This window comes from Armigeres subalbatus, chromosome 1 (assembly GCF_024139115.2).
Source record: "Armigeres subalbatus isolate Guangzhou_Male chromosome 1, GZ_Asu_2, whole genome shotgun sequence".
In the NCBI taxonomy this organism is placed as follows: Eukaryota; Metazoa; Arthropoda; class Insecta; order Diptera; family Culicidae; genus Armigeres; species Armigeres subalbatus.
In genome coordinates, this window is record NC_085139.1 from 305,182,481 (window position 1) to 305,207,992 (window position 25,512).

General features: G+C 44.9%; 1 protein-coding gene across 10 annotated transcripts in view; it reads right to left on the reverse strand.

Moving 5' to 3' along the window:
- LOC134207867 (rhophilin-2) overlaps nt 1–25,512 on the reverse strand; it is a 334,965-nt gene that overhangs the window by 74,566 nt on the left and 234,887 nt on the right. For all 10 annotated transcript variants that reach the window (XM_062683833.1, XM_062683834.1, XM_062683832.1 and 7 more), the window contains one exon: nt 3,171–3,415. In XM_062683833.1, the coding sequence (XP_062539817.1) occupies nt 3,171–3,415 (245 nt within the window). The remainder of the gene's footprint in view (nt 1–3,170; nt 3,416–25,512) is intronic.

Sequence of the window (25,512 nt, forward strand, 5' to 3'; positions counted from 1 at the left end):
AGATTACCCCAATACTGATTTATTTTGCAATAGTATGTGCGTGAATTTTGAATGTTTACGTTTTTACAGGAGAATATGATGCAAAACGCCCATACCCCTCAGTAGTGCAACATGATACAATCATGAGAAAATAGAGAAAAATTTAACGAATTATCAATTAACACAATTTTACACTCGATTCCATGCTTCAAACTTAAGAATTTTCAACTTATTTGCTTAATTATTTAGAATGCTAGTTGCACAAGGTACTGTCTATGCCTTTGTTAGTTTTATATCATTTTCACCCTCGCAATTGTTTATGTTGCATTCGCAGTGCACTCGTATTGGTTATTCAGAAAATATGTGACAAAGATGGCGTAGCTTGTCATCCCCGTGTATCCGACAGAATAAGCTTTCCTCTACCAGGTAAGGGAATCAGTTTTGAAGGAAAATGCTTTTTTTTATTGTCTTTATTAAGGAGACTTTCAGCCTTAGGCTGGCTCGTCTCCGGAAGGAAAATGCTTGTTTTCAACAGAATCCACAAAACAATGTTTATTTACAAAATAAGTTACGCCCAAATCGCAGATCGGTCCCGATATATGTTTAGAATTTCACCCAGGAACTCTTGCAAGAATTCCATCAGGAATCCCTTTAGACATTCATCTCGAGAAATTTATTTGGAAAATCCTTAAGACTTTCGAATATTCCTTTAAAAATTATTTTGGAAATCAGAAATAACTTGAAGAGTTCTGACGGAAATTTCATCTGGGAATTCAATTAACATTTCAGTTAGAAACCATTCCGAAAACTCTCTTAGGATTTTATATTGTTTTATTGATTTAGTGGACAAATATGATTGACAAACGATTGACAAATATCAGTTCTAAAATTGAGATGTGGAATTTGAGAAACAATATAAAAATCTTTTGAAGTTTTATTGTAAACAAAAAGTTTTTATTAAGGGTCTGTCTCATTTGGAGAATTAAACTTAAAAGTGACAGTTCGAAAATTAAAAAATCACCCCGTTATAAGAATGGCTGGTGCTACCCAGCAATTCCAATAGGACATCGATGGAAAATAATTCGATATCTGTCAAAAGTAATCTTGCTCTGCGAGCAGGGTTATTTGATAATTATTGAAATGTCACTTTTAAGTTTAATTTCATTTTAACTATCCAATTGAGACAGATCCTAAAACACAGCATACTTCGATCAAAATCAGGCCAATGTATGGCCAACGCAAACGTCAAAACGGGTGATTCAGATTTATAGCAGCTGGATAATAAATTTCCGGAAAAAAATCTTCCAATAAAATTTCTGGAATAATTCCTGCAGCAATTTTAGAAGGAATTTTGTATGGTTTTACTAAAAACAAAAGAAAGTTTCAAAGAAATATCCGAAGGAAGGCGGGGCCCTCCTTAGCCGTGCGGTAAGACGCGCGTCTACAAAGCAAGACCATGCTGAGGGTGGTTGGGTTCGATTCCCGGTGCCGGTCTAGGCAATTTTCGGTTTGGAAATTGTCTCGAATTCCCTGGGCATAAAAGTATCATCGTGTTAGCCTCATGATATACGAATGCAAAAATGGTAACTTGGCTTAGAAACCTCGCAGTTAATTTTCCCCGTGCATTTTAAATGGGGCCGGGATTTGAATTTACCGTACCCAAAACCCAAAAACATCGCATATGTGAAAATACACGGGGAAAAAATCCGCGGTTCAAATTCCCGAGGTGTGAGGCTACCTTTACTTTATCCATAACAAACGATCGTAATGTGACAACGCCCTGAAAGCAATCAACCTTGATGTGAATGTTATCGTCAGGGCTGACAATAGTCATTCTCGTCGAATTCCCGTCCGGAATCCGATGAATTTCTGTCCGGAGTTTGATGAATTTCTGTCCGGTATTCGATGAATTCCTTTCTGAAATTCGATGAATTCCTGTTTAAAATTTGACGAATTCCTGTCCGGAATTCGATGAACTACTGTTCGGGATTCGATGAATTCACGCTTGCAGTTCGATGAATATCTGTCTGGAATTCGATGAATTTCTGTTCGGGATTCGATGAAATCCTGTTCTGAGTTCGATGATTTCTTGTCTAAAATTTGACGAATTCCTGTCCGGAATTCGATGAACTACTGTTCGGAATTCGATGAATTCTCGATTGGGGTTCGATGAAAATCTGTCTGGAATTCGATGAATTTCTTTTCGGGATTCGATGAAATCCTTTTCGGAGTTCGATGAATTTATGTCCGGCATTCAATGAATTCCTTGCCGAAATTCGTTGAGATCCCTTTTGAGGTTCGATGAAGTCTTGTCTGGAATTCGATGAATTCTTTTCCGGAATTAGATAAAACTCTGCCCCCGATGAATTGTCCTATGTTTGATAAATTCCTATCCAAAATTCAATTTATTTATATCTAGAACTCGATGAATTTCTATCCGGAATTCCATGCATTCCAGTCTGCAAATTTATAAATTCCTGGCTTAATTTCTTTGAAAAGAAATCGAAATCCGATAAATTCTTGTCCAAAATTTGATTAATTTCTGTCCGGAATTCGTTGAACACTTGTTCCGAATTTAATCAATTATTGCCAGAAATTCTGCTCCGATATTTGAAGACTCCCTCTCCAGAATTCGATTAATTTTGGTTTGATAATTGACTACAGTCTAACCTCCATGAGTCGATATTAAAGAGACCATCGACTGATAGAAGTATCGAGATGTGGAAAGGAAAATCACTGGGAAGTTGTTTGAAGGGACCATCACAGTAACCCAGAAAATATTTTTCAACATAGCTAAATTTGCTTCCATGAGTCGATATCGAGTCATAGAACATCGACTCATGGAGGTTTGACTAATTCCTTTCTGAAATTCGATGAACTTCTGACCAGATTTTTGTGGATTCCTATCCAAATCATGTCCAGAATTTGATGAATTTTTGTTAGAAATTTGATAGATTATTTTCCGAAATTCGAAATTTTGATGAATTTCTGTCCGGAAATCATAAAACATCTTTGTGTTCATATAAGCCTTTCGTTTATTTTATTGGGCAATTAGAAGTAAGTTTTACAATAGCATAGAAAAAGAGCAAGTTTAAAATTAAAAATCAAGAATTGATAGAAAGATGTGACAGAACGGTCCATTTAAATGTTATCAGACGGCAGAAAACAATAAACAGTAAAACAAAACTCACCCTTCGCTCTGGTAGATCTCCATCGACGAGTTCAGCTCGGACAGCTGCTCCTTCAGAAGCTGCAGGTTCGAGTTCACAAAGCTGAGCTCCAGCGCGACCGTGTCCTTCAGCTTCTTGTTGGTGGTCGCTTTGAACAGGTTCTCCGCCCCGGCCCGTAACCGCATCTCCTTGTTGATTTCCTGGTTCAGCTTACACCGGCGACTCTGCAGCTTACCCCGGCAGGTTGCAGCCCTCGGGTCGGAACCCTGCGAAGCGAAAACGGAAACAGCGAAAGGTTGGGGATTAATGATTATAATGGGAAATTATGTCATCAAAGAAACAACAGAAACGCCTGTGGCGGGTCAAATATTCGCGATCCAATTGATTGCACAATCAAAGTTGGCTAATCCTCGCTCTAAAAGATCATAACAGGCCCAGTCGTAAAAGCCAAGGTTTCAAAACTCAGCAGCACAAACATGTCAATCTCCGTTGAACGACATCCGATTGCAGATCTAAGCTACATAGCGCGCGCAACATAAAATAGGAAAAATGGACTGGCTCTCCTTGACGGACTCGAAACGGCATTCTCATTTTATTTGCCAACATATCCAGAAGCAGCCTTGCCATATGTATAGCAATCAACAGTAGCAGAACCGATAATTGTCGGGGTCTGATCGATTCTCGGGTTGGTCGTCCGACGTAATAGGAGAATAGGAGCAACAGTCCGGCGTTACTGGTCGCGTTTGTGTTATTTTTTGCTGTAGATAGTTTTATGAGAGCTGCACCATAGCAAAGCAAGCCACATTCCGTCACGTGTTTTGACTAATGGATAGCCTATCGCACTACCCAGTAGGCTGTTGTTTGCGGGCGTTGGACCACGTATGGTGAAACAAAATGTGCAGGGAGCAATGGCAACGGACACAGAAATGGCGGGGTTACATGATCGGTTTGGTGATAAGCTGGGGGAAAATAACCGGCAGTAGAATTCCGTGCTTAAAAGTCTTATCATGGACGTCACAGCTGGATTACAGAATTGATGAAGAATCGCAGAATATTAATGCCACAAAACATCACCACAATGACAACGGACAATGGACGATGATTAGATACCCACATGTCTGTGCGTCGTGAATCGCATTTTTTGGTCTAGCAAAGACAAACACCTCGTTGGACTCCACTGCGCTTTCATTTCGAGTGCATTGGCTTCATCGTGCCGGTCGCGCTCTTCAGTCAAGTGTAGGTAAATGATACGGTCGCAAAAAAAGTGATCCACCTTGAATTTCTGGTAAACCGATGAACAATATTTACAGAAGATAATCGAGTCATGCTCCGCGAGCAACAGCTGCAGTGCTAATAAAACTAAAATAGATTTTTGGCGCCTTTCGATTTCGATGCTTTCGTTTCTTATTTCTGGTTTGGCGAATGACTTCATATTTTTATTTTCGTATGAGTCGATTAATCCATCAAGCGGTGAAGGTACCTCTCTCGATCATAAGCAAAGGGAATGAAAAAAATGTCAAAACAGCCCTTTGATCATTGCTCCAAAACACAATTATTTTCTCATTCTTTATGTTTTTTTGGCACACACATACAGAATATTCGTCGAACTATTCTTATATATGACGCTTCAATCATAAAATCGTTTGAGCGGTGATCGCGTAGCCTTTCGATACAACTTGGTGCAAGAGGAAGGCAAAAATCCTTCGCCCAATTAATGAAGGCAAATTTTAAGGCAGGTAATTGATGCTGATTGAAGGAAAGTACCAACGCGATGTCGGAGCATGCAAATTATTTATAAGTGAAAGTCTCTTTTGATTACTTTCTTAATTATATCTCTATCTCATACATTTTGTTTTGTTTGCGCCATGATCGGGATTTCGATCAGTTCCAATGCAAACCCGGTCAATGATTGTGTCGGTAGTTATGAGCGATTAATTAATCATCGTTTACTTCGGATTATGTGTACCCACTACGGTAGTTCATATTAAAACAGGAAAATGGTGGTTTTTATTTCATTAATTCAAATATTCGAATATTCATTTACTTTAATCGTGCTTCTGAAATTATTCAACTATTAGTTGGGAATACCAAAGGTTGGAATTCGAGAGCAGGGTGAACTATGTCCAAAAGGCTTGACGATCCCACCTAGCTAGGTCAACTGCGAGTTGTGGTGTCTGCCCAGGATGTGGTAGGGTTCGACAGTGGGCTCTGTTTAACTTCTATAAAAAGCTGCATGTATCCGCAAGCAGGCTCCGCCAAAGCAACCGTTTGGTGTTAGGTGGGACACTTAACAGACCTGACACGACAGTCCACCGACGAGACAGGAGGTTTGCACAGGCCCAATATGCCGACTTTAAAAGCTATCAGTACGAACAACACAGGGTTGTTTCACAAATTACGTAAGGCTAAAAATGATTTTGAACTTCCGAAAGAATTACTGAAGGAACTTCCGGAAGAACTTCTTAAGGAATTTCTAAAGGAAGTCCTGAAGGAACTTCCAGAGAAATACCTGGAGGAACTTCCAGAGGAATTCCTGAAAGAACTTCCAGAGGAATTCCTGAAGAGATTTCCGGAGGCATTCCTGAAGGAATTTCCGGAGGAATTCCTGGAGAAACTTCCGAAGGAATTCCTGGAGGAACTTCTGGAGGAATTCCTGGAGGAACTTCCGGAGGAATTTCTGGAGGAACTTCCGGAGGAATTTCTGGATGAACTTCCGGAAGAATTTCTGAAGTAACTTGCGGAGGAATTTCTGGAGGAACTTGCGGAGGAATTTCTGAAGGAACATCCGGAGGAATTTCTGGAGGAACTTCCGGAGGAATTCCTGAAGGAATTTCCGAAGAAATTCCTGGAGGAACTTACGAAGGAAGTCCTGAAGAAACTTCAGGAGGAATTCCTTAAGGAACTTCCGGAGGAATTCCTGGAGCTACTTCCAGATGAATTTCTGGAGCAACTTCCGGAGGAATTCTTGGAGGAACTTCTGGGGGAATTCCTGGAGGAACTTCTGGAGGAATTCTTGGAGGAACTTCCGGAAGAATTCCTGGAGAAACTTCATGAGGAATTCCTGGAGGAACTTCTGGAGGAATTCCTGGAGGAACTTCCGAAAGAATTTCTGGAGGAATTCCTGGGGGAACTTCCGGAAGAATTTCTAGAGGAACTTCCGGAGGAATTTCTGGAGGTACTTCCGGAGGAATTCCTGGAGGAACTTCCGGAGGAATTCCTGGAGGAACTTCCGGAGGAATTCCTGGAGGAACTTCCGGAGGAATTCCTGGAGGAACTTCCGGAGGAATTCCTGGAGGAACTTCCGGAGGAATTCCTGGAGGAACTTCCGGAGGAATTCCTGGAGGAACTTCCGGAGGAACTCCTGGAGGAACTTCCGGAGGAACTTCCGGAGGAATTCCTGGAGGAACTTCCGGAGGAATTTCTGGAGGAACTTCCGGAGGAATTCCTGGAGGAACTTCCGGAGGAATTCCTGGAGGAACTTCCGGAGGAATTCCTGGAGGAACTTCCGGAGGAAATCCTGGAGGAACTTCCTGAGGGACTTCCGGAGGAATTTCTGGAGAAACTTCCGGAGGAATTTCTGGAGGAACTTCCGGAGGAATTTCTGGAGGAACTTCCGGAGGAATTTCTGGAGGAACTTCCGGAGGAACTCCTGGAGGAACTTCCGGAGGAACTCCTGGAGGAACTTCCGGAGGAACTCCTGGAGGAACTTCCGGAGGATCTCCTGAAGGAACTCCTAGAGGAACTCCTGGAGGAACTTCCGGAGGAACTCCTGGAGGAACTTCCGGAGGAACTCCTGGAGGAACTTCCGGAGGAACTCCTGAAGGAACTCCCGGAGGAACTGCTGGAGGAACTTCTGGAGGTAATCCTGGAGGAACTTTCAGAGGAACTCCTGCAGGAACTTCCGGAGGAACTCCTGGAGTAACTTCCGGGGGGACTACTGGAGGAACTTCCGGAGGAACTACTGAAGGATCTTCCGGAGGAACTATTGCAGGAACTTCCGGAGGAATTCCTGGAGGAACTTCCGGAGGAACTTTGGGAGGAATTCCTGGAGGAACTTCCGGAGGAATTCCTGGAGGAACTTCCGGAGGAATTCCTAGAGGAACTCCGGAGGAATTCCTTGAGGAACCTCCGGAGGAATTCCTGGAGGAACCTCCGGAGGAATTCCTGGAGGAACCTCCGGAGGAATTCCTGGAGGAACTTCCGGAGGAATTCCTGGAGGAACTTCCGGAGGAATTCCTGGAGGAACTTCCGGAGGAATTCCTGGAGGAACTTCCGGAGGAATTCCTGGAGGAACTTCCGGAGGAATTCCTGGAGGAACTTCCGGAGGAATTCCTGGAGGAACTTCCGGAGGAATTCCTGGAGGAACTTCCGGAGGAATTCCTGGAGGAACTTCCGGAGGAATTCCTGGAGGAACTTCCGGAGGAATTCCTGGAGGAACTTCCGGAGGAATTCCTGGAGGAACTTCCGGAGGAATTCCTGGAGGAACTTCCGGAGGAATTCCTGGAGGAACTTCCGGAGGAATTCCTGGAGGAACTTCCGGAGGAATTCCTGGAGGAACTTCCGGAGGAATTCCTGGAGGAACTTCCGGAGGAATTCCTGGAGGAACTTCGGGAGGAATTCCTGGAGGAACTTCGGGAGGAATTCCTGGAGGAACTTCCGGAGGAATTCCTGGAGGAACTTCCGGAGGAATTCCTGGAGGAACTTCCGGAGGAATTCCTGGAGGAACTTCCGGAGGAATTCCTGGAGGAACTTCCGGAGGAATTCCTGGAGGAACTTCCGGAGGAATTCCTGGAAGAACTTCCGGAGGAATTCCTGGAGGAACTTCCGGAGGAATTCCTGGAGAAACTTCCGGAGGAATTCCTGGAGAAACTTCCGGAGGAATTCCTGGAGGAATTTCCGGAGGAATTCCTGGAGGAACTTCCGGAGGAATTCCTGGAGGAACTTCCGGAGGGATTCCTGGAGGAACTTCCGGAGGAATTCCTGGAGGAACTTCCGGAGGTATTCCTGGAGGAACTTCCGGAGGAATGCCTGGAGGAACTTCCGGAGGAATGCCTGGAGGAACTTCCGCAGGAATTCCTGGAGGAACTTCCGGAGGAATTCCTGGAGGAACTTCCGGAGGAGTATTCCGAAGGAGTTCCAGGAGAAACTTCCGGAGGAGAATTCCGAAGGAGTTCCAGGAGGAACTTCCGGAGGAGTTCCAGGAGGAACTTCCGGAGGAGTTCCAGGAGGAACTTCCGGAGGAGTTCCAGAAGGAACTTCCGGAGGAGTTCCAGAAGGAACTTCCGGAGGAGTTCCAGAAGGAACTTCCGGAGGAGTTCCAGAAGGAACTTCCGGAGGAGTTCCAGAAGGAACTTCCGGAGGAGTTCCAGAAGGAACTTCCGGAGGAGTTCCAGGAGGAACTTCCGGAGGAGTTCCAGGAGGAACTTCCGGAGGAGTTCCAGGAGGAACTTCCGGAGGAGTTCCAGGAGGAACTTCCGGAGGAGTTCCAGGAGGAACTTCCGGAGGAGTTCCAGGAGGAACTTCCGGAGGAGTTCCAGGAGGAACTTCCGGAGGAGTTCCAGGAGGAACTTCCGGAGGAGTTCCAGGAGGAACTTCCGGAGGAGTTCCAGGAGGAACTTCCGGAGGAGTTCCAGGAGGAACTTCCGGAGGAGTTCCAGGAGGAACTTCCGGAGGAGTTCCAGGAGGAACTTCCGGAGGAGTTCCAGGAGAAACTTCCGGAGGAGTTCCAGGAGGAACTTCCGGAGGAGTTCCAGGAGGAACTTCCGGAGGAGTTCCAGGAGGAACTTCCGGAGGAGTTCCAGGAGGAACTTCCGGAGGAGTTCCAGGAGGAACTTCCGGAGGAGTTCCAGGAGGAACTTCCGGAGGAGTTCCAGGAGGAACTTCCGGAGGAGTTCCAGGAGCTACACTCGGAGCAGTCCCAGCGGGATCCCCCGGAGGAGTTCCAGGAGGAACTTCCGGAGGAGTTCCAGGAGGAACTTCGGAGGAGTTCCAGGAGGAACTTCGGAGGAGTTCCAGGAGGAACATCCGGAGGAGTTCCAGGAGGAACTTCCGGAGGAGTTCCAAGAGGAACTTCCGGAGGAGTTCCAGGTGGAACTTTCTTAGGAGTTCTAGGAGGAACTTCCGGAGGAGTTCTAGGACGAACTTCCGGAGGAGTTCTAGGACGAACTTCCGGAGGAGTTCTAGGAGGAACTTCCGGAGGAGTTCCAGGAGGAACTTCGGAGGAGTTCCAGGAGGAACTTCCGGAGGAGTTCCAGGAGGAACTTCGGAGGAGTTCCAGGAGGAACTTCCGGAGGAGTTCCAGGAGGAACTTCCGGAGGAGTTCCAGGAGGAACTTCCGGAGGAGTTCCAGGAGGAACTTCCGGAGGAGTTCCAGGAGGAACTTCCGGAGGAGTTCCAGGAGGAACTTCCGGAGGAGTTCCAGGAGGAACTTCCGGAGGAGTTCCAGGAGGAACTTCCGGAGGAGTTCCAGGAGGAACTTCCGGAGGAGTTCCAGGAGGAACTTCCGGAGGAGTTCCAGGAGGAACTTCGGAGGAGTTCCAGGAGGAACTTCCGGAGGAGTTCCAGGAGGAACTTCCGGAGGAGTTCCAGGAGGAACTTCTCCAGGAGGAACTTCCGGAGGAGTTCCAGGAGGAACTTCCGGAGGAGTTCCAGGAGGAACTTCCGGAGGAGTTCCAGGAGGAACTTCCGGAGGAGTTCCAGGAGGAACTTCCGGAGGAGTTCCAGGAGGAACTTCCGGAGGAGTTCCAGGAGGAACTTCCGGAGGAGTTCCAGGAGGAACTTCCGGAGGAGTTCCAGGAGGAACTTCCGGAGGAGTTCCAGGAGGAACTTCCGGAGGAGTTCCAGGAGGAACTTCCGGAGGAGTTCCAGGAGGAACTTCCGGAGGAGTTCCAGGAGGACCCTCCGGAGGAGTTCCAGGAGGAACTTCCGGAGGAGTTCCAGGAGGAACTTCCGGAGGAGTTCCAGGAGGAACTTCCGGAGGAGTTCCAGGAGGAACTTCCGGAGGAGTTCCAGGAGGAACTTCCGGAGGAGTTCCAGGAGGAACTTCCGGAGGAGTTCCAGGAGGAACTTCGGAGGAGTTCCAGGAGGAACTTCCGGAGGAGTTCCAGGAGGAACTTCCGGAGGAGTTCCAGGAGGAACTTCCGGAGGAGTTCCAGGAGGAACTTCCGGAGGAGTTCCAGGAGGAACTTCCGGAGGAGTTCCAGGAGGAACTTCCGGAGGAGTTCCAGGAGGAACTTCCGGAGGAGTTCCAGGAGGAACTTCCGGAGGAGTTCCAGGAGGACCTTCCGGAGGAGTGCCAGGAGGAACTTCCGGAGGAGTTCCAGGAGGAACTTCCGGAGGAGTTCCAGGAGGAACTTTCGGAGGAGTTCCAGGAGGAACTTCCGGAGGAGTTCCAGGAGGAACTTCCGGAGGAGTTCCAGGAGGAACTTCCGGAGGAGTTCCAGGAGGAACTTCCGGAGGAGTTCCAGGAGGAACTTCCGGAGGAGTTCCAGGAGGAACTTCCGGAGGAGTTCCAGAAGGAACTTCCGGAGGAGTTCCAGGAGGAACTTCCGGAGGAGTTCCAGGAGGAACTTCCGGAGGAGTTCCAGGAGGAACTTCCGGAGGAGTTCCAGGAGGAACTTCCTTAGGAGCTCCAGGAGGAACTTCCGCAGGAGTTCCTGGAGGAACTTCCGGAGGAGTTCCTGAAGGAATTTACAGAGGAGTTCCAGGAGGAACTTCCGGAGGAGCTCCAGGAGGAACTTCCGGAGGAGTTCCAGGAGGAACTTCCGGAGGAGTTCCAGGAGGAACTTCCGGAGGAGTTCCAGGAGGAACTTCCAGAGGAGCTCCCGGAGGATTTTCCGGAGGAACTTCCGGAGGAGTTCCCGGAGGAACTTCCGAAGGAGTTCCTGGAAGAACTCTCGAAGAAATTCCTGGAGGAACTTCCGGAAGAATTCGTGAAGGAACTTCCGAAGGAATTGCTGGAGGAACTTTGGGAGTTGTTCCAGGAGGAACTTCCGAAGTTGTTCCAAGTGGAACTTCCGGAGGAATTCCTGGAGGCACTTCCGGGGGAATTCCTGGATGAACTTCTGGAGGAGTCCCTGAAGGAACTTCCAGAGGAGTTCCTGAAGGAACTTCCGGAGGAGTTCCAGGAGGAACTTCCGGAGGAGTTGTTGAAGGAACTTCCGGAGGAATGTCCAGAGGAATTTTGTGATGAACTTCTCAACGAACTCGTTGAGGAACTTCCCAAGAAACTCCGGAGAATGTTTGACGTTCGAAATCAGTACACGCCGACCCACGCCGTCGCCGATCACCAACGTTTCACCGCTGGCTGAAAACGATCTATCACTGGTATATTTTTAATCGGCGCTCAGGTCTAAAATAAATTATTGTTACGCGTTTTTTTTATGTTTTTTTCCGTCGATTTAGGGGTTTAACCAAGTTTCTTTTACGAGGATTACGATATTTACGTGGCGTATAAAAACTAAAAATAAAATAGTATTGTTTGCCAAAATCGAATGTTGCCAAAACCGTGATTGAAAGACTAATGCTCAGAAGACTAAATTGGGTTGACACCGCGGCTGGGGACATCGCGGAAGCCTTGGTTGATCCTGTAGACCATTTGATTCAAACTCCAGGACAATTTGGAGATCTTACAACATCTCATATACCTGGACTTACGACGCAAGTGAAAGACAAATACTCGGAGGGCATGATTGGGATTATACCGCGGCTGAGGACGCCATGCAAGCCTCAGTAGATTCGGTAGACCATTTGATTTAAACTCCAGGACAATTTGGAGATCATACAGCTTCATACATGCGAGAATTGAAGTCGCAAGTGAAAGACAAATAATCGGAGGACAAAATTGGGTTGATACCGAGGCTTGGGACATCATGAAGGCTTTGGCTGATTCGATAGACCATTCGATTCGAACTCCAGGACAACTTGTTGATCTTATAACATCCCATATGCCTGGTTTTGGATAGATCTTACAATACCTCATTTAAGACGCAAGTGAATGTATTTTAAGTATCCAACGATCAATAAATTAAGTGAAATACTAGATTTTTTTTTTAAATTTCAGCAAAAATTTTTTATGCGTCACATTCGGTTTACGTCCGCCCCTACAACACCCCCAATTGGTTAACTAAACAATACACCTTGCCTTGTAACAGTACCATGAATAATGTTTTGAATTTCAAATAGAATTGTACAAAGTAGCACAGTAATGATGAATTTCCCCGTTGAACTACCCCTTGAATTCAAAAGCTCACTTTGAGTGTTTACCGATAATGTTCATTTTCTACACTCAATAATTCACTGAACTAAATGAGTTCCCGCTCAAATGTATGGCGCAAAATAACCGCCGTTCAAGCAATATATCTCAGCGACCATGTGCCAAGGCCCGGCCAATGACCTATCAGGATTGCTTTCAGGATTCGTTGACCCCCGGAATCATTTACAATCTTCGGGTGGGAGACAAGTAGATTGATCGTTTCCACTTGGAAGCTCGGGAAAAGGGAGGTCTTTACCCGCCGAATATGGATGTTGGTGTGGGTAGAGGCGATTTTTTGACCTTCGCGAAATCACTTCGTGATTCGCGTAATTTCCGGCGACGATCATGGAATCTCGCGCTTTGATCTGAGGATCCAAGGACTTAGCTCGTTCACTTCGTTCTGGTCTACGGAAGAGGCAAGAGCAGTCCGGATTTTCTAAGTCGCGTCGTGGTGTGTTCTTGAAGGTGAACCATAGGAAAGTGTGAAAGTGCTCCAAATTTGCTTATTTAGATTTTTTCCCTTAATTTCCCCTCTACTAGTTAGTCAAACCGTAATCAAGTTTGTAGTGCATTCTGGCGGTTAGGTGGTTGTGTAGACTTGCGGATAAAGCGGTAAGACTGAAGACTAAACTTGGTGCAAAGTGTGGTGTTCAAGACCGGTGTGGGTCCTCTTTTCTTTACCAGATTGTGGCAAGTTGCAAGGCCCGACACACCACCCACACAGTTGGAGACTGCTTTTGACCCCGTTTACCTGCTACGAAGGACGTCCCGGTGGTACACGTGGACCGGAGAGGGCAGCGCACGTTTTTTCCCGCGCCCTTGGCAGGGCGGCAACAACCGGACCGGTTAGGAACCGGTAATCAAGTTTCTTCATCATTTTTCGTGAGTGACGGCGTGCAGAGCGTGACACGGTCGCGTATAAAAAGTTTTCCCCCGGCCGGATTCGAACCGGCGACCTTTGGATCGGGAGGCGCACACCGTAGCTCGACGCCACCGACGGCTGTACCCCGTCGAGCAGTCCACAATTTCGCACCGGAGACGTCATCGACAACGGCGACATCAATGAACGACGCCTGAACATTTTCGGAGTCCGTGGGAGAGACCGCGCCTGACACGCGTGGCGCCAAAGCAGCAGTAGTGGAGAGCCGTCGACGCCTCCAAGTTGGTATGCAACGAACAGAGTGAGTAACATGCATGTTCCATTATTTTCCCCAAGCGCATGGCGAATGAAAGCGGAGATCAAAGTATGTTGTGATTATGTGAAGATGATTTTTTCTGTCGTGTCATTTTTTTTCTGAAAAGTGTAGAGCTGAATTGAAACGAAAAAAAGCTAATATGGAAAAAGCGATTAGAAACACCATCGTCATGAACAATCGGGCGGTATTTCTGAAAATCCGGAAAGTGATCTGGGACCTTTTGGCTAATTGTTGCTCATCACTACTGCCATCGCCTGTTTGCTGCTATCGTGGACGTCACTAAAATACTGGTATCTTGGTTCCGCTGTTATTGACTGCCGTATAAACTGGATACTGTAAGGTAATCTAATTCCGTTGGTCTAGAATCTGTGGGTGAGTACTTTTGGAAACAAAGTAAGTACCTTGTTTCCTTGTAGTTTCACAAAAAAACACAACAATTGTTTTAAATGTATTGTTATTACAAAAAATATTCCTACTATTATTAATAAATGTTACACCAACTAGATATGTTCTATTGTTGTGGTAAAGTGTGCATTTTTACTGGCATAATAATATTACCGTTTAAGGATTAAAATCACACATTTTGAGGGAAAATATAGGGTTAAGTAATTTCAATCATCCAGGACTCGCTTGGTCGAAGGAAGCACACATGCCTACTTTATCGAAGGAATTGTTTTACAATTGTGCGATTCCCTACGGTTCAAATTAGTTTTCCTTTGGATAGTTTAAAAAGACTTCTGCCAAACATTTTGATATAAAAGAAAATATTTAAGCTCTTTTAGTGGAATGTCTTCAACTGCATAAGAAGAGTTTAGTGCTTTCCATTTGATTCCGCTACGTTTTCCTGTCTTAACAGATACGTGTTTCGACTTCGACTGTGGTGCCGGCTTCAGTGTCTCGTACTCGTGCCTCAAGTCGAGTCAAGTGCGGGACGCTGAGGACGGCTTCATGGTTGGGGTCGAGATACGTGTCTGTGGGGATAGCAAAGCATGGTGGGGTACTGGACTCGTCTTAGACAGTTGGTTTTGAATATCCCTATTTTAATATTTAATAGAAATTTTATTTATGAAAGAAGTAATAATTTATATATTTTACGTTATTGCTAGCAGCCAGATGAATAACGCCAGTAAGTACACGACAATGAAGATAATTCGTCAAATATTGAACTGTAAAGATCGATTCACTTTTTTAACCTTATGATTTTGTGCATATTTAATTCATTTCACAAAGCCAACGATTAAGCGTCTGTCCCTCATGTTTCCAACAAATAATATTCATTGAATACACAACCTTCTATAGCTACTTTTGGAGAAAAATGTAAAAATGTTAAATGATCTTCGTTTGAATGGATTGTATGTTATTCAATGCGTTTAATATAGGTTTGTTATTCAAGACGTAAGGTATAGGAAAGTGTTATTAAACTCTAAAGAAACAATAAAATCATCATCATAACTATTTATAATCTATGAGTAACTAACTTCTATTTCAAACAAAAATGAATGTTTCCTAGAATCTCATTGATTTATTTATTAAATTTTAAATTTGAAAATCACAAGAGTGATAGTAATCAAACAACTAAAGAATGCAAATGGTTCTGAACTAATATGCCTACACAGAACCCATTGATAGCTGCGTACTTTTGAAATGGTCAGCTGATGTAAAAATTAGTATGGGTGGGAACACCCATAAATTACGTAACGCTTACAGGGGGTAGGCACGGTTGCCTGAAGTGTGACGATCTATACAAAAAATTGATGCTTCATACAAAAAGTGTGACATAGGGGGGAGGGGAGGGGGTTGAAAATTGCCAACTTTTGCGTTACGTAATTAATGGATCTTCTCTGTGGTACGACTTAGGACTGAAATACACCAAACAGTTATTAATCCACATCAAAGCCGACGTATAGGATACGAAGTTGTTTTAAATGCCTGAAATAATGTTTTGATAATATAATCAGAATACCTTTGAAATTAAATGTAGTTTTTTGCAACTGCAAAATAACTTTACAACTGTTAGCTTAATCTAGGATGTATGCAGTTTAATTTATTAATAATTTTCCCTCAATCTCAAGATTGTTCTTTTTCTACTTTCCTGGCGTTGAAAAAACGATACCGTAGACACCTCACCTAAAATTCAAATGAACACACGCTCACTTTGAGCGATTGATCGTTTAATTGTTTGACTGATTGTACAATTGAACAATAAATAAATTTATACTAACACATGTAGACTTGTAAATCGTTCACCAAAACGATTCCAACAACAAACCTATCCCAATTCCAAACTCCCAATGAAATTCCGGACGCGGCCGGCGCCAGTATTGCCTAACATAAAATAGGATTACCAGTATTTACACACTTAGGATGTTTACTGAGCCCGAGTATCATCCGCTGGTTCTTTGTGTATTTACACCTGATCCGATAATAATGGAGCTTAGCAGCCGCGAGCGGTCAATCATGCTCATGCTCCCATTTTCAATTTCATGTCCGTTCTTTTTATACTTTTCGCGTTGAAGAAATTATGTTTCGGGCGCATGACTCGACTCGAACTCAAATACCACAATCACTCACTTTGAGCGATTGATTGTTTATCCTCGCAAAGGATGAACAATTAAACTTCTTCGGATAATAGGAAAAACTTACGAATAAGATGTTGGGGTCATATTGACCCAGAAATGTAAATGCTTATAAAACAGTCAAATTATAACCGAATTGCAAAGTTTATATACCGTTCGAAAGATAAACTCATCAATTTTGTGGCTATGTGGTGATATGCTGGTTCTGGAGACAATGGCCACCGGGAAACGACTTCCACGGGGACCTTGTCGGTCATATAAGGGGAGCATAAAAATCGCTCCATATTTGCCATTCGATCGCTAATTCTTCATAGATTCTCTTAAAACGGTAATGTATGGTCCATGAGAGGGCTTCCGATGAAAGTGGCCACTCCTGGTACATTCAAGGTGCCCCCGGGGAACCCGCAGGAGGGGACATTTCCGTTTTAGCACCAAGATATGCCGTGCGGCGGCTCTTTCGTCATGATTTTCCACCAAACAGATGATTATGCGCTTGAAATCGATAAATGACCACATTGGCCACTCCTGGTACATAAAAGGTTCCCCCGGGGAACCCGCAGGAAGGGACATTTCCGTTTTAGCACCAAAATATACCGTGCGGCGGCTCTGTCGTCATGATTTTCCACAAAACATAAAATAATGCGCTTGAAATCGCTAAGTGACCACATTGGCCACTCTTGGAGCCTATGAGGTGCCCCCGTGGAACCCGTAAAAGGGGACATTTCCGTTTTAACACCAAAATATGTCGTGCGACAGCTCTTTCGTCATGATTTTCCACAAAATAGATGATAATGTGCTCGAAATCGATAATTGACCACATTGGCCACTCTTGGAACTTATGAGGTGCCCTTGGGGAACCCGTAGAAAGGAATATTTCCGTTTGAACTCCAAAATATGCCATGCGGTGGCTCATTTGTCATGATTTTCCACAAAATAAATGATTATGCGCTAGGAATCCGTAATTGGCCACATTGGCCACTCTTGGAGCCTATGATGTGCCCTCGGGAAACCCGTAAAAGGGGATATTTCCGTTTTAACACCAAAATATGTCGTGTGGCGGCTCTTTTATCATGATTTTCCACCAAACAGATGGTCATGCGCTTGAAATCGATAAATGACCACATTGGCCAATCCTTGTATATGCAAGGTGCCCCCGGAGAACCCGTAGGAGAGGACATTTCCGTTCTGGCACCAAAATGTGCGGTGCTGCGGCTCTTTCATCATGATTTTCCACAAAATAGATGATTATGCGCTCGAAATCGATAAGTGACCACATTGGCCACTCTTGGAGCCTATGAGGTGCCCTCGGGGAATCCGTAAAAGAGGACATTTCCGTTTTAACACCAAAATATGCCATGCGGCAGCTCTTTCGTCATGATTTTCAACAAAATAGATGATTATGCGCTTGAAATCGATAATTGATCACATTGGCCGCTCTTGGAGTCTACCAGGGACCCCCAGGGAACCCGTAGAAGGGGATATTTCCGTTTTAACACCGAAATATGCCGAGCGGCGACTCTTTCGGTGTGTTTTCCCACCAAAGAGATGGTTATTCGCTCGAAATCAATAAGTGATCACATTGGCCACTCTTGAACCACATTGGCTACATTTGAAACCTATGAGGCTCCCTCGGAGAACACGTAGAAGATGACATTTCCGTTTAACACCGAAATAAGTCGTGCGGTGGCTCTTTCGTCATGATTTTCCACAAAATAGATGATTATGCGCTTGACATCGATAAGTGACCACATTGGCCACTCTTGGAACCAATGAGATGCCCAAGGGGAAACTGTAGATGGTGACATTTCCGTTTTTATACCGAAATTAATAAGTGACCACATTTTCCATTTTGGAGCCTATGAAGTACCGCCGTGGAGCTCATAGGAGAGGACATTTCCGTTCTTACTCTTACTCTTACTTAGGGCCGATGCCCACGTAGCGTGTTTTCAAGCTGCGTGCACGCCGCGTCCACGCAAGGTATCTGGCATCAAATGTAGTCGTGCACACGTTTACGTGTGCATTACTCCATTTTATGCTGGGTACCTTGCGTGAACGCGACGTGCAAGCAGCGTGAAAAAACTTTACGTGGACATCGGCCCTTAAAGACATGCCGTGCAGCGGCTCTTTCACTATAATTTTCCATCAAATAGTTGGTAATGCTCTTGAAATCTAATATCAACCCGGGGGAACCCCAGGCCCGATTTCGGTAATTGTAGAGTGCCTTGAAGAATTCATTGAAAGTATCTGTGCACACAAAATCTAACTCACTTTTGAGGAACTTTTCCTCAACCGAATTGCTCGCAGTAAATAGCATTCGACGAAAATCCTGCCTTATTGTTTCCTATTGAAAATTGGCCAGATCGGACTATGGGCTCCGAAGTTATGGCCAAAATACTAATTTCAGCAGCGTTTCTCACGTTTCTGGCACTTATGCTTATCCGATTGGCTTGCAATAAGTTGCGTTCAGCAGAAAATTTTAGATAGCAAATAAACAAATATGAAAAATACTACCTATTAGTGTTATATTAGACTTTTCTTATATATTTCTCAACCCTTTTGAACGAACGATAAAGGAACCATCACCACTAGGTAGATGATTCTTGTTTTTTTTCTATCAAATAGGTCATTCATTCTGATCTTAATATCTACAACCTTGTAGTACCCGCAGGAGTCTCACAGAAAGAGAGATTTTTTTCATATCAAAATGTTGCGTTTTCATATCATTGTCCACGGCGATCGGTGAAAACCTCAAACTTCTATGAGTCGATATTGAAGGGACCATCGACTAATGGTAATATCGAGATGCGGAATAGAAAATCCTTGGAGAGCTGTTCGAAGGAATCATCACAGTAGCCCAGAAACTATTTTTTAATTTGACTCAGTATACTCAATTTCAAATGAAGAACAATTTCAAGCACATAACCAACTTTTGGAAGACTTGTGGCCAATGATAGACGAAGATAGAGCTGCCGCAAGCGGCACAGTACATTTGATATGACCATGAAAATGTCCTCTCCTACGGGTTCGCAGGGCATCTCAAAGGTTCCAAGAGTAGACAATATCACTAATCAACTCCAAGCACATGGCCATCTGTTTGGTAGAAAATAACAAAGAAAGAGCCACCGCACGGCATATTTTGGTGTTAAAATGGAAATGAACTCTTCTACGGGTTCCCGGGGCACCTCATAGGTTCTATGGGTGGACAATATGTCAATAATCGATTTCGAGGGCACCTATTTGGAGGAAAATCACGACGAAAGAGCCGCCGCATGACATATGTCGGTGTAAAATGGAAATGCCATCTTCTACGTGTTCTCCGAGGTTTCAAATGTAGCCAATGTGGTCACTTATCGATTTCGAGCGCACGTCCATCTGTTCGATGGGAAAACACCAAAAGAGCCAGCGCACGGCTTATATTGGTCTAAAATTGGAAATGTCCCCTTCTACGGGTTCCCTGGGGCCCCCTCATAGGTTCCAGGCGTTGCCAATGTGGTCACTTATTGATTTAAAGCGCATAATCATCTATTTTGTGGAAAATCATGACGAAAGAGACGCCGCACGGCATATTTTGGTGCTAAAACGGAAATGTCCTCTTATATGGAATACCCGGGGGCACCTTGCTTGTACCAGGAGTGGCCAATGTGGCCATTTATCGATTTCAAGCACATTACCATCTGTTTGGTGGAAAATCATGACAAAAGAGCCGCCGCACGGAATATTTTGGTGCTAAAACGGGAATGTCCCCTGCTGCGGGTTCCCCGGGCGGCTTGCATGTACCAGGAGTGGCCACTGTGGTCATTTATCGATTTCAAGCGCATAACCAAACCATCTGTTTGGTGGAAAATCATGACAAAAGAGCCGCCGCACGGCATATTTTGGTGCTAAAACGGATATGTCCCCTCCTGCGGGTTCCCCGGGGGCACCTTGCGTGTACCAGTAGTAGTCAATGTGGTCTTTTATCGATTTCAAGCGCATTATCATTTATTTTGTGGAAAATCATGACGACAGAGCCACCGCACGTTATATTTTGGTGCTAAAACGGAAATGTCCCTTCCTGCGGGTTCCCCGGAGGCACCTTGCATGTAGCAGGAGTGGCCAATGTGGTCTTTCATCGATTTCAAGCGCATTATCATCTATTTTGTGGAAAATCATGACGACAGAGCCGCCGCACGGTATATTTTGGTGCTACAACGGAAATGTCCCCTCCTGCGGATTCCCCGGGGGCACCTTGCATGTACCAGGAGTGGCCAATGTGGTCACTTATCGATTTCAAGCGCATAACCATCTGATTGGTGGAAAATCATGACAAAAGAGCCGCCGCACGGCATATTTTGGTGCTAAAACGGAAATGTCCCCTCCTGCGGGTTCCCCGGGGCGCCTTGCATGCACCAGGAGTGGCCAATGTGGTCATTTATCGATTTCAAGCGCATAACCATCTGTTTGGTGGAAAATCATGACAAAAGAGCCGCCGCACGGCATATTTTGGTGCTAAAACGGAAATGTCCCCTCCTGTGGGTTCCCCGGGGCGCCTTGCATGCACCAGGAGTGGCCAATGTGGTCATTTATCGATTTCAAGCGAATTACCATCTGTTTGGTGGAAAATCATGGCAAAAGAGCCGCCGTACGGAATATTTTGGTGCTAAAACGGAAATGTCCCCTCCTGCGGGTTCCCCGGGGCGCCTTGCATGTACCAGGAGTGGCCAATGTGGTCATTTATCGATTTCAAGCGCATAACCAAACCATCTGTTTGGTGGAAAATCATGACAAAAGAGCCACCGCACGGCATATTTTGGTGCTAAAACGGAAATGTCCCCTCCTGCGGGTTCCCCGGGGGCACCTTGCATGTACCAGGAGTGGCCAATGTGGTCTTTCATCGATTTCAAGCGCATTATCATCTATTTTGTGGAAAATCATGACGACAGAGCCGCCGCACGGTATATTTTGGTGCTAAAACGGAAATGTCCCTTCCTGCGGGTTCCCCGGGGGCACCTTGCATGTACCAGGAGTGGCCAATGTGGTCTTTCATCGATTTCAAGCGCATTATCATCTATTTTGTGGAAAATCATGACGACAGAGCCGCCGCACGGTATATTTTGGTGCTACAATGGAAATGTCCCCTCCTGCGGATTCCCCGGGGGCACCTTGCATGTACCAGGAGTGGCCAATGTGGTCACTTATCGATTTCAAGCGCATAACCATCTGATTGGTGGAAAATCATGACAAAAGAACCGCCGCACGGCATATTTTGGTGCTAAAACGGAAATGTCCCCTCCTGCGGGTTCCCCGGGGCGCCTTGCATGCACCAGGAGTGGCCAATTTGGTCATTTATCAATTTCAAGCGCATAACCATCTGTTTGGTGGAAAATCATGACAAAAGAGCCGCCGCACGGCATATTTTGGTGCTAAAACGGAAATGTCCCCTCCTGTGGGTTCCCCGGGGCGCCTTGCATGCACCAGGAGTGGCCAATGTGGTCATTTATCGATTTCAAGCGAATTACCATCTGTTTGGTGGAAAATCATGGCAAAAGAGCCGCCGTACGGAATATTTTTGTGCTAAAACGGAAATGTTCCCTGTGGTCATTTATCGATTTCAAGCGCATAACTAAACCATCTGTTTGGTGGAAAATCATGACAAAAGAGCCACCGCACGGCATATTTTGATGCTAAAACGGAAATGTCCCCTCCTGCGGGTTCCCCGGGGGCACCTTGCATGTAGCAGGAGTGGCCAATGTTGGTCTTTCATCGATTTCAAGCGCAATATCATCTATTTTGTGGAAAATCATGACGACAGAGCCGCCGCACGATATATTTTGGTGCTACAACGGAAATGTCCCCTCCTGCGGGTTCCCCGGGGCGCCTTGCATGCACCAGGAGTGCCCAATGTGGTCATTTATCGATTTCAAGCGCATAACCATCTGTTTGGTGGAAAATCATGACAAAAGAGCCGCCGCACGGCATATTTTGGTGCTAAAACGGAAATGTCCCCTCCTGCGGGTTCCCCGGGGGCACCTTGAATGTACCAGGAGTGGCCACTTTCATCGGAAGCCCTCTCATGGACCATACATTACCGTTTTAAGAGAATCTATGAAGAATTAGCGATCGAATGGCAAATATGGAGCGATTTTTATGCTCCCCTTATATGACCGACAAGGTCCCCGTGGAAGTCGTTTCCCGGTGGCCATTGTCTCCAGAACCAGCATATCACCACATAGCCACAAAATTGATGAGTTTATCTTTCGAACGGTATATAAACTTTGTAATTCGGTTATAATTTGACTGTTTTATAAGCATTTACATTTCTGGGTCAATATGACCCTAACATCTTATTCGTAACTTTTTTTGTGGGGTCGTTCCTGTTGCACCTTAAAATACTTTTTTCATGTCAGATACTTCATTTCCACAAAATATTAAAAGTCAAGAAATTTCAGAACGATCGGATTATCAGGTAAAAAGCTATTCTACTTTGAAGTTTCGTTTTGGGTCATATTGACCCCAACATCTTACTAAGGTTAAACAAAGGAATTAAGAGTTGTGTTTCTCCAGTAAGCAGAGCATCGGCCGGTTGTCTAAATTTAGTTTTGCTTTGTGCGGAAAGCAAAACGATCGGCTGGTCACGGAAATTTTATTCTGCATTGTGCGGGTGAGTGAATTAATCAGAAAGTGAAAATTAATTTCTTGTCCAGCCGTGTTTCTCTAGTAAGCAGAGCATCGGCCGGTCGTCGAAATTTAGTTTTGCTTTGTGCGGAAAGCAAAATGATCGGCCGGTTACCGATATTTTGTTCTGCTTTGTGCGGGTGAGTAAATTAATCAGTGGAAATTAAGTTCGCATCCAGTTGTGTAAGTGCGGTCGATAATTAAAATAATTACCGTTCGTTCGATTGTTTTTGTTTTAATTCGAACTACACGTTATACACGGCAGACCGTTTACCAAAACGAACCTTGCCACACTTCCTACCCCATATATCCAACATCCCAGTGATTTCTCGTGGAAGTGCAGATGACTCGTCGGCTTCTATCAAAGCGAGTATCACGTCAACAATTTCCTACCTATTCCTCAATTGACCTGCATTCGGACACGGCCGGCGCTGGTATTGCTTATTTATGGGTCACCAGTTCTTACACATTGAAGATGATGTTAGTCCCAAACTTCATCTGTTGGTTCTCTGTGTAATTACAGCTGACCTGGCAATAACGGAGTAGCAACCGTGGGCGGTCAATCATGCTCATGCTCATGCTCATGCGCATGGCGAATGAAAGCCCCTAGCCTTAGCCAATCCGCTAGCGTGGCCAAGCCGATAGCCCTACCGTTCCTTCCGTACGCATCAGCGAGGTAGTTGGCTTATTAATAGTTCAGAAAGAGTGAACACCGCACCAGTTTAAGTTACACCGCCAATTGAATTCGAGCAGTTAGAAAGAGTATAGTAATGTGACCAGATAAATTTTGTGTGAACGCGGGACAAGAAAAAGTTAATAGTTTAATATGTTTTATTACATTATTCATGGGTAAGGCACCCATGAATTGCCCCCACCCTAGTTTTCGCCCACCAATTTTAAAATCTTAATTTCTCGTAAGCTAATTGTTGAACCAAGATCGACATAGGCGCACGGATCAAGAAAGCAAGGGCTGCCTTTGCGAGTTCAAGAAATACCTGAAAACAGGCAGCTAAATGAACGCACCAAAATACGAATTTTCAACCCTAGCGTAAAATCTGTGCTGTTATACGCTAGCGAAACATGGTGTGTATCAGTGGAGAACACTCAACGGCTGCAGGTGTTCATGAACAGATGCCTGCGGTATATTTATTATTTATTTATTTATTATTTCATTAAACCCAACTGACCAATGCTGGTCTTATTGAATCTTTTAAAACTAGTATACAAACTAGTATACAAACAACAACAAATTTCATCAATACAAATTGCTACAAAAATTTTCACCACAATTATACATCATAATACGAACATGATTACCTACATTAACTACATTCTCAACATAGTATACATAAACAAATAACAACGACTAAAACGAAAAAACAACAATCATTTGCTAATTATCAATTTTTTTTTCAAACGGGTGGTTTCCATGTTTCATTCGTTCGATTTATGAACTCTCTAAACTTTATTCCCTTAGGCCAAGTAGATGCATCCATTGCTATTTGTTTCAAGTCCGAAGTCAATACAACTTAAAATGACACGTAATCCCAGGAGCTAGTGTTTCCTTTTTTTGGCACAAGCTTTACTGTATCACAACAACGATACAAGGGGACATTCAATGAGTGTGAAACCATAGTTCTGATGTCTTCATCGGTGGCGTTCCTATCAATATTGGTTAGGTATAATGCGAACGTTTCATAATCGAATGATTCCGCAGACTCTAGCCGTTCTTTCTGGGTTGGTCCAGACGATAGCGCATTGCTCGTTCCATCAAACAGTTGTGGCGATGTCTCAGGTGTTGAATGCAAATGTATAACAGCAGGATCGAGATACTGCATTACAGTTGAGAGTGTTTTGGCGATTTCTGTCACTGTAGATTTCATATCGTTTATTTCGTTCTCCATCGATCGGGCAGGTTGAGTGGCTGTAGCAGCATCAGCATGCGTGCGTTCTCTCATCCTAGAGAACAAAACCATACATGCATCGCACAGCCAAATTATATTGCTGGACAAGGTGCACACATCAGCTTCGGAAAGCCCAACACAGCAAGCGTGGAATGACTTGGCGCACTTTCCCTCACACACAGTAAACAGCTCACTCTTCATATCAATAGATAATGAGCACTTCTCGCAAATCTTCTCCATGATGGCCACAAGCAAATATTTCGGCTCAAAAATTAGCGTTGAATTCACTTTATAATACGCAGTTTGTTGATCTTGTACACATATGCGTTAATACAGCACTTTTGTTCAAACTAGGAATATTTTTGCGATTTTTGCAAAGCTTGTTCAACAGAAACGGGCGTATAAAGCAAAGAGAAAAATCGGTGACCGGCGTTGACGACTATTCTATGATTCTATGATTGTTGAATTATATACCTATAATTCGGGCCTGGTGACCTCACAACTGGATCTCAAACAACGAGCTCCATCGTCGTTGTCATCAGAGGCCGATAGCAATAAAAATTCGGGATCAGAAGTGGGGCTGAGTCGGCCACACTCTACGTAGGGGCGGAAACGAAATCTGTAAACAAGCATTAGACTGGAACCCAGCGGGACATCGCAGCAGAGGCAGACCCAGAGACCCAGAAGTCGACCGAAATCTAACCTGGCAACAGGTTAAAGCGATAGCCGGGCAAGGATGGAGATCTTTCAAGTCGGCCCTTTGCACCACCGGAGGTGTAC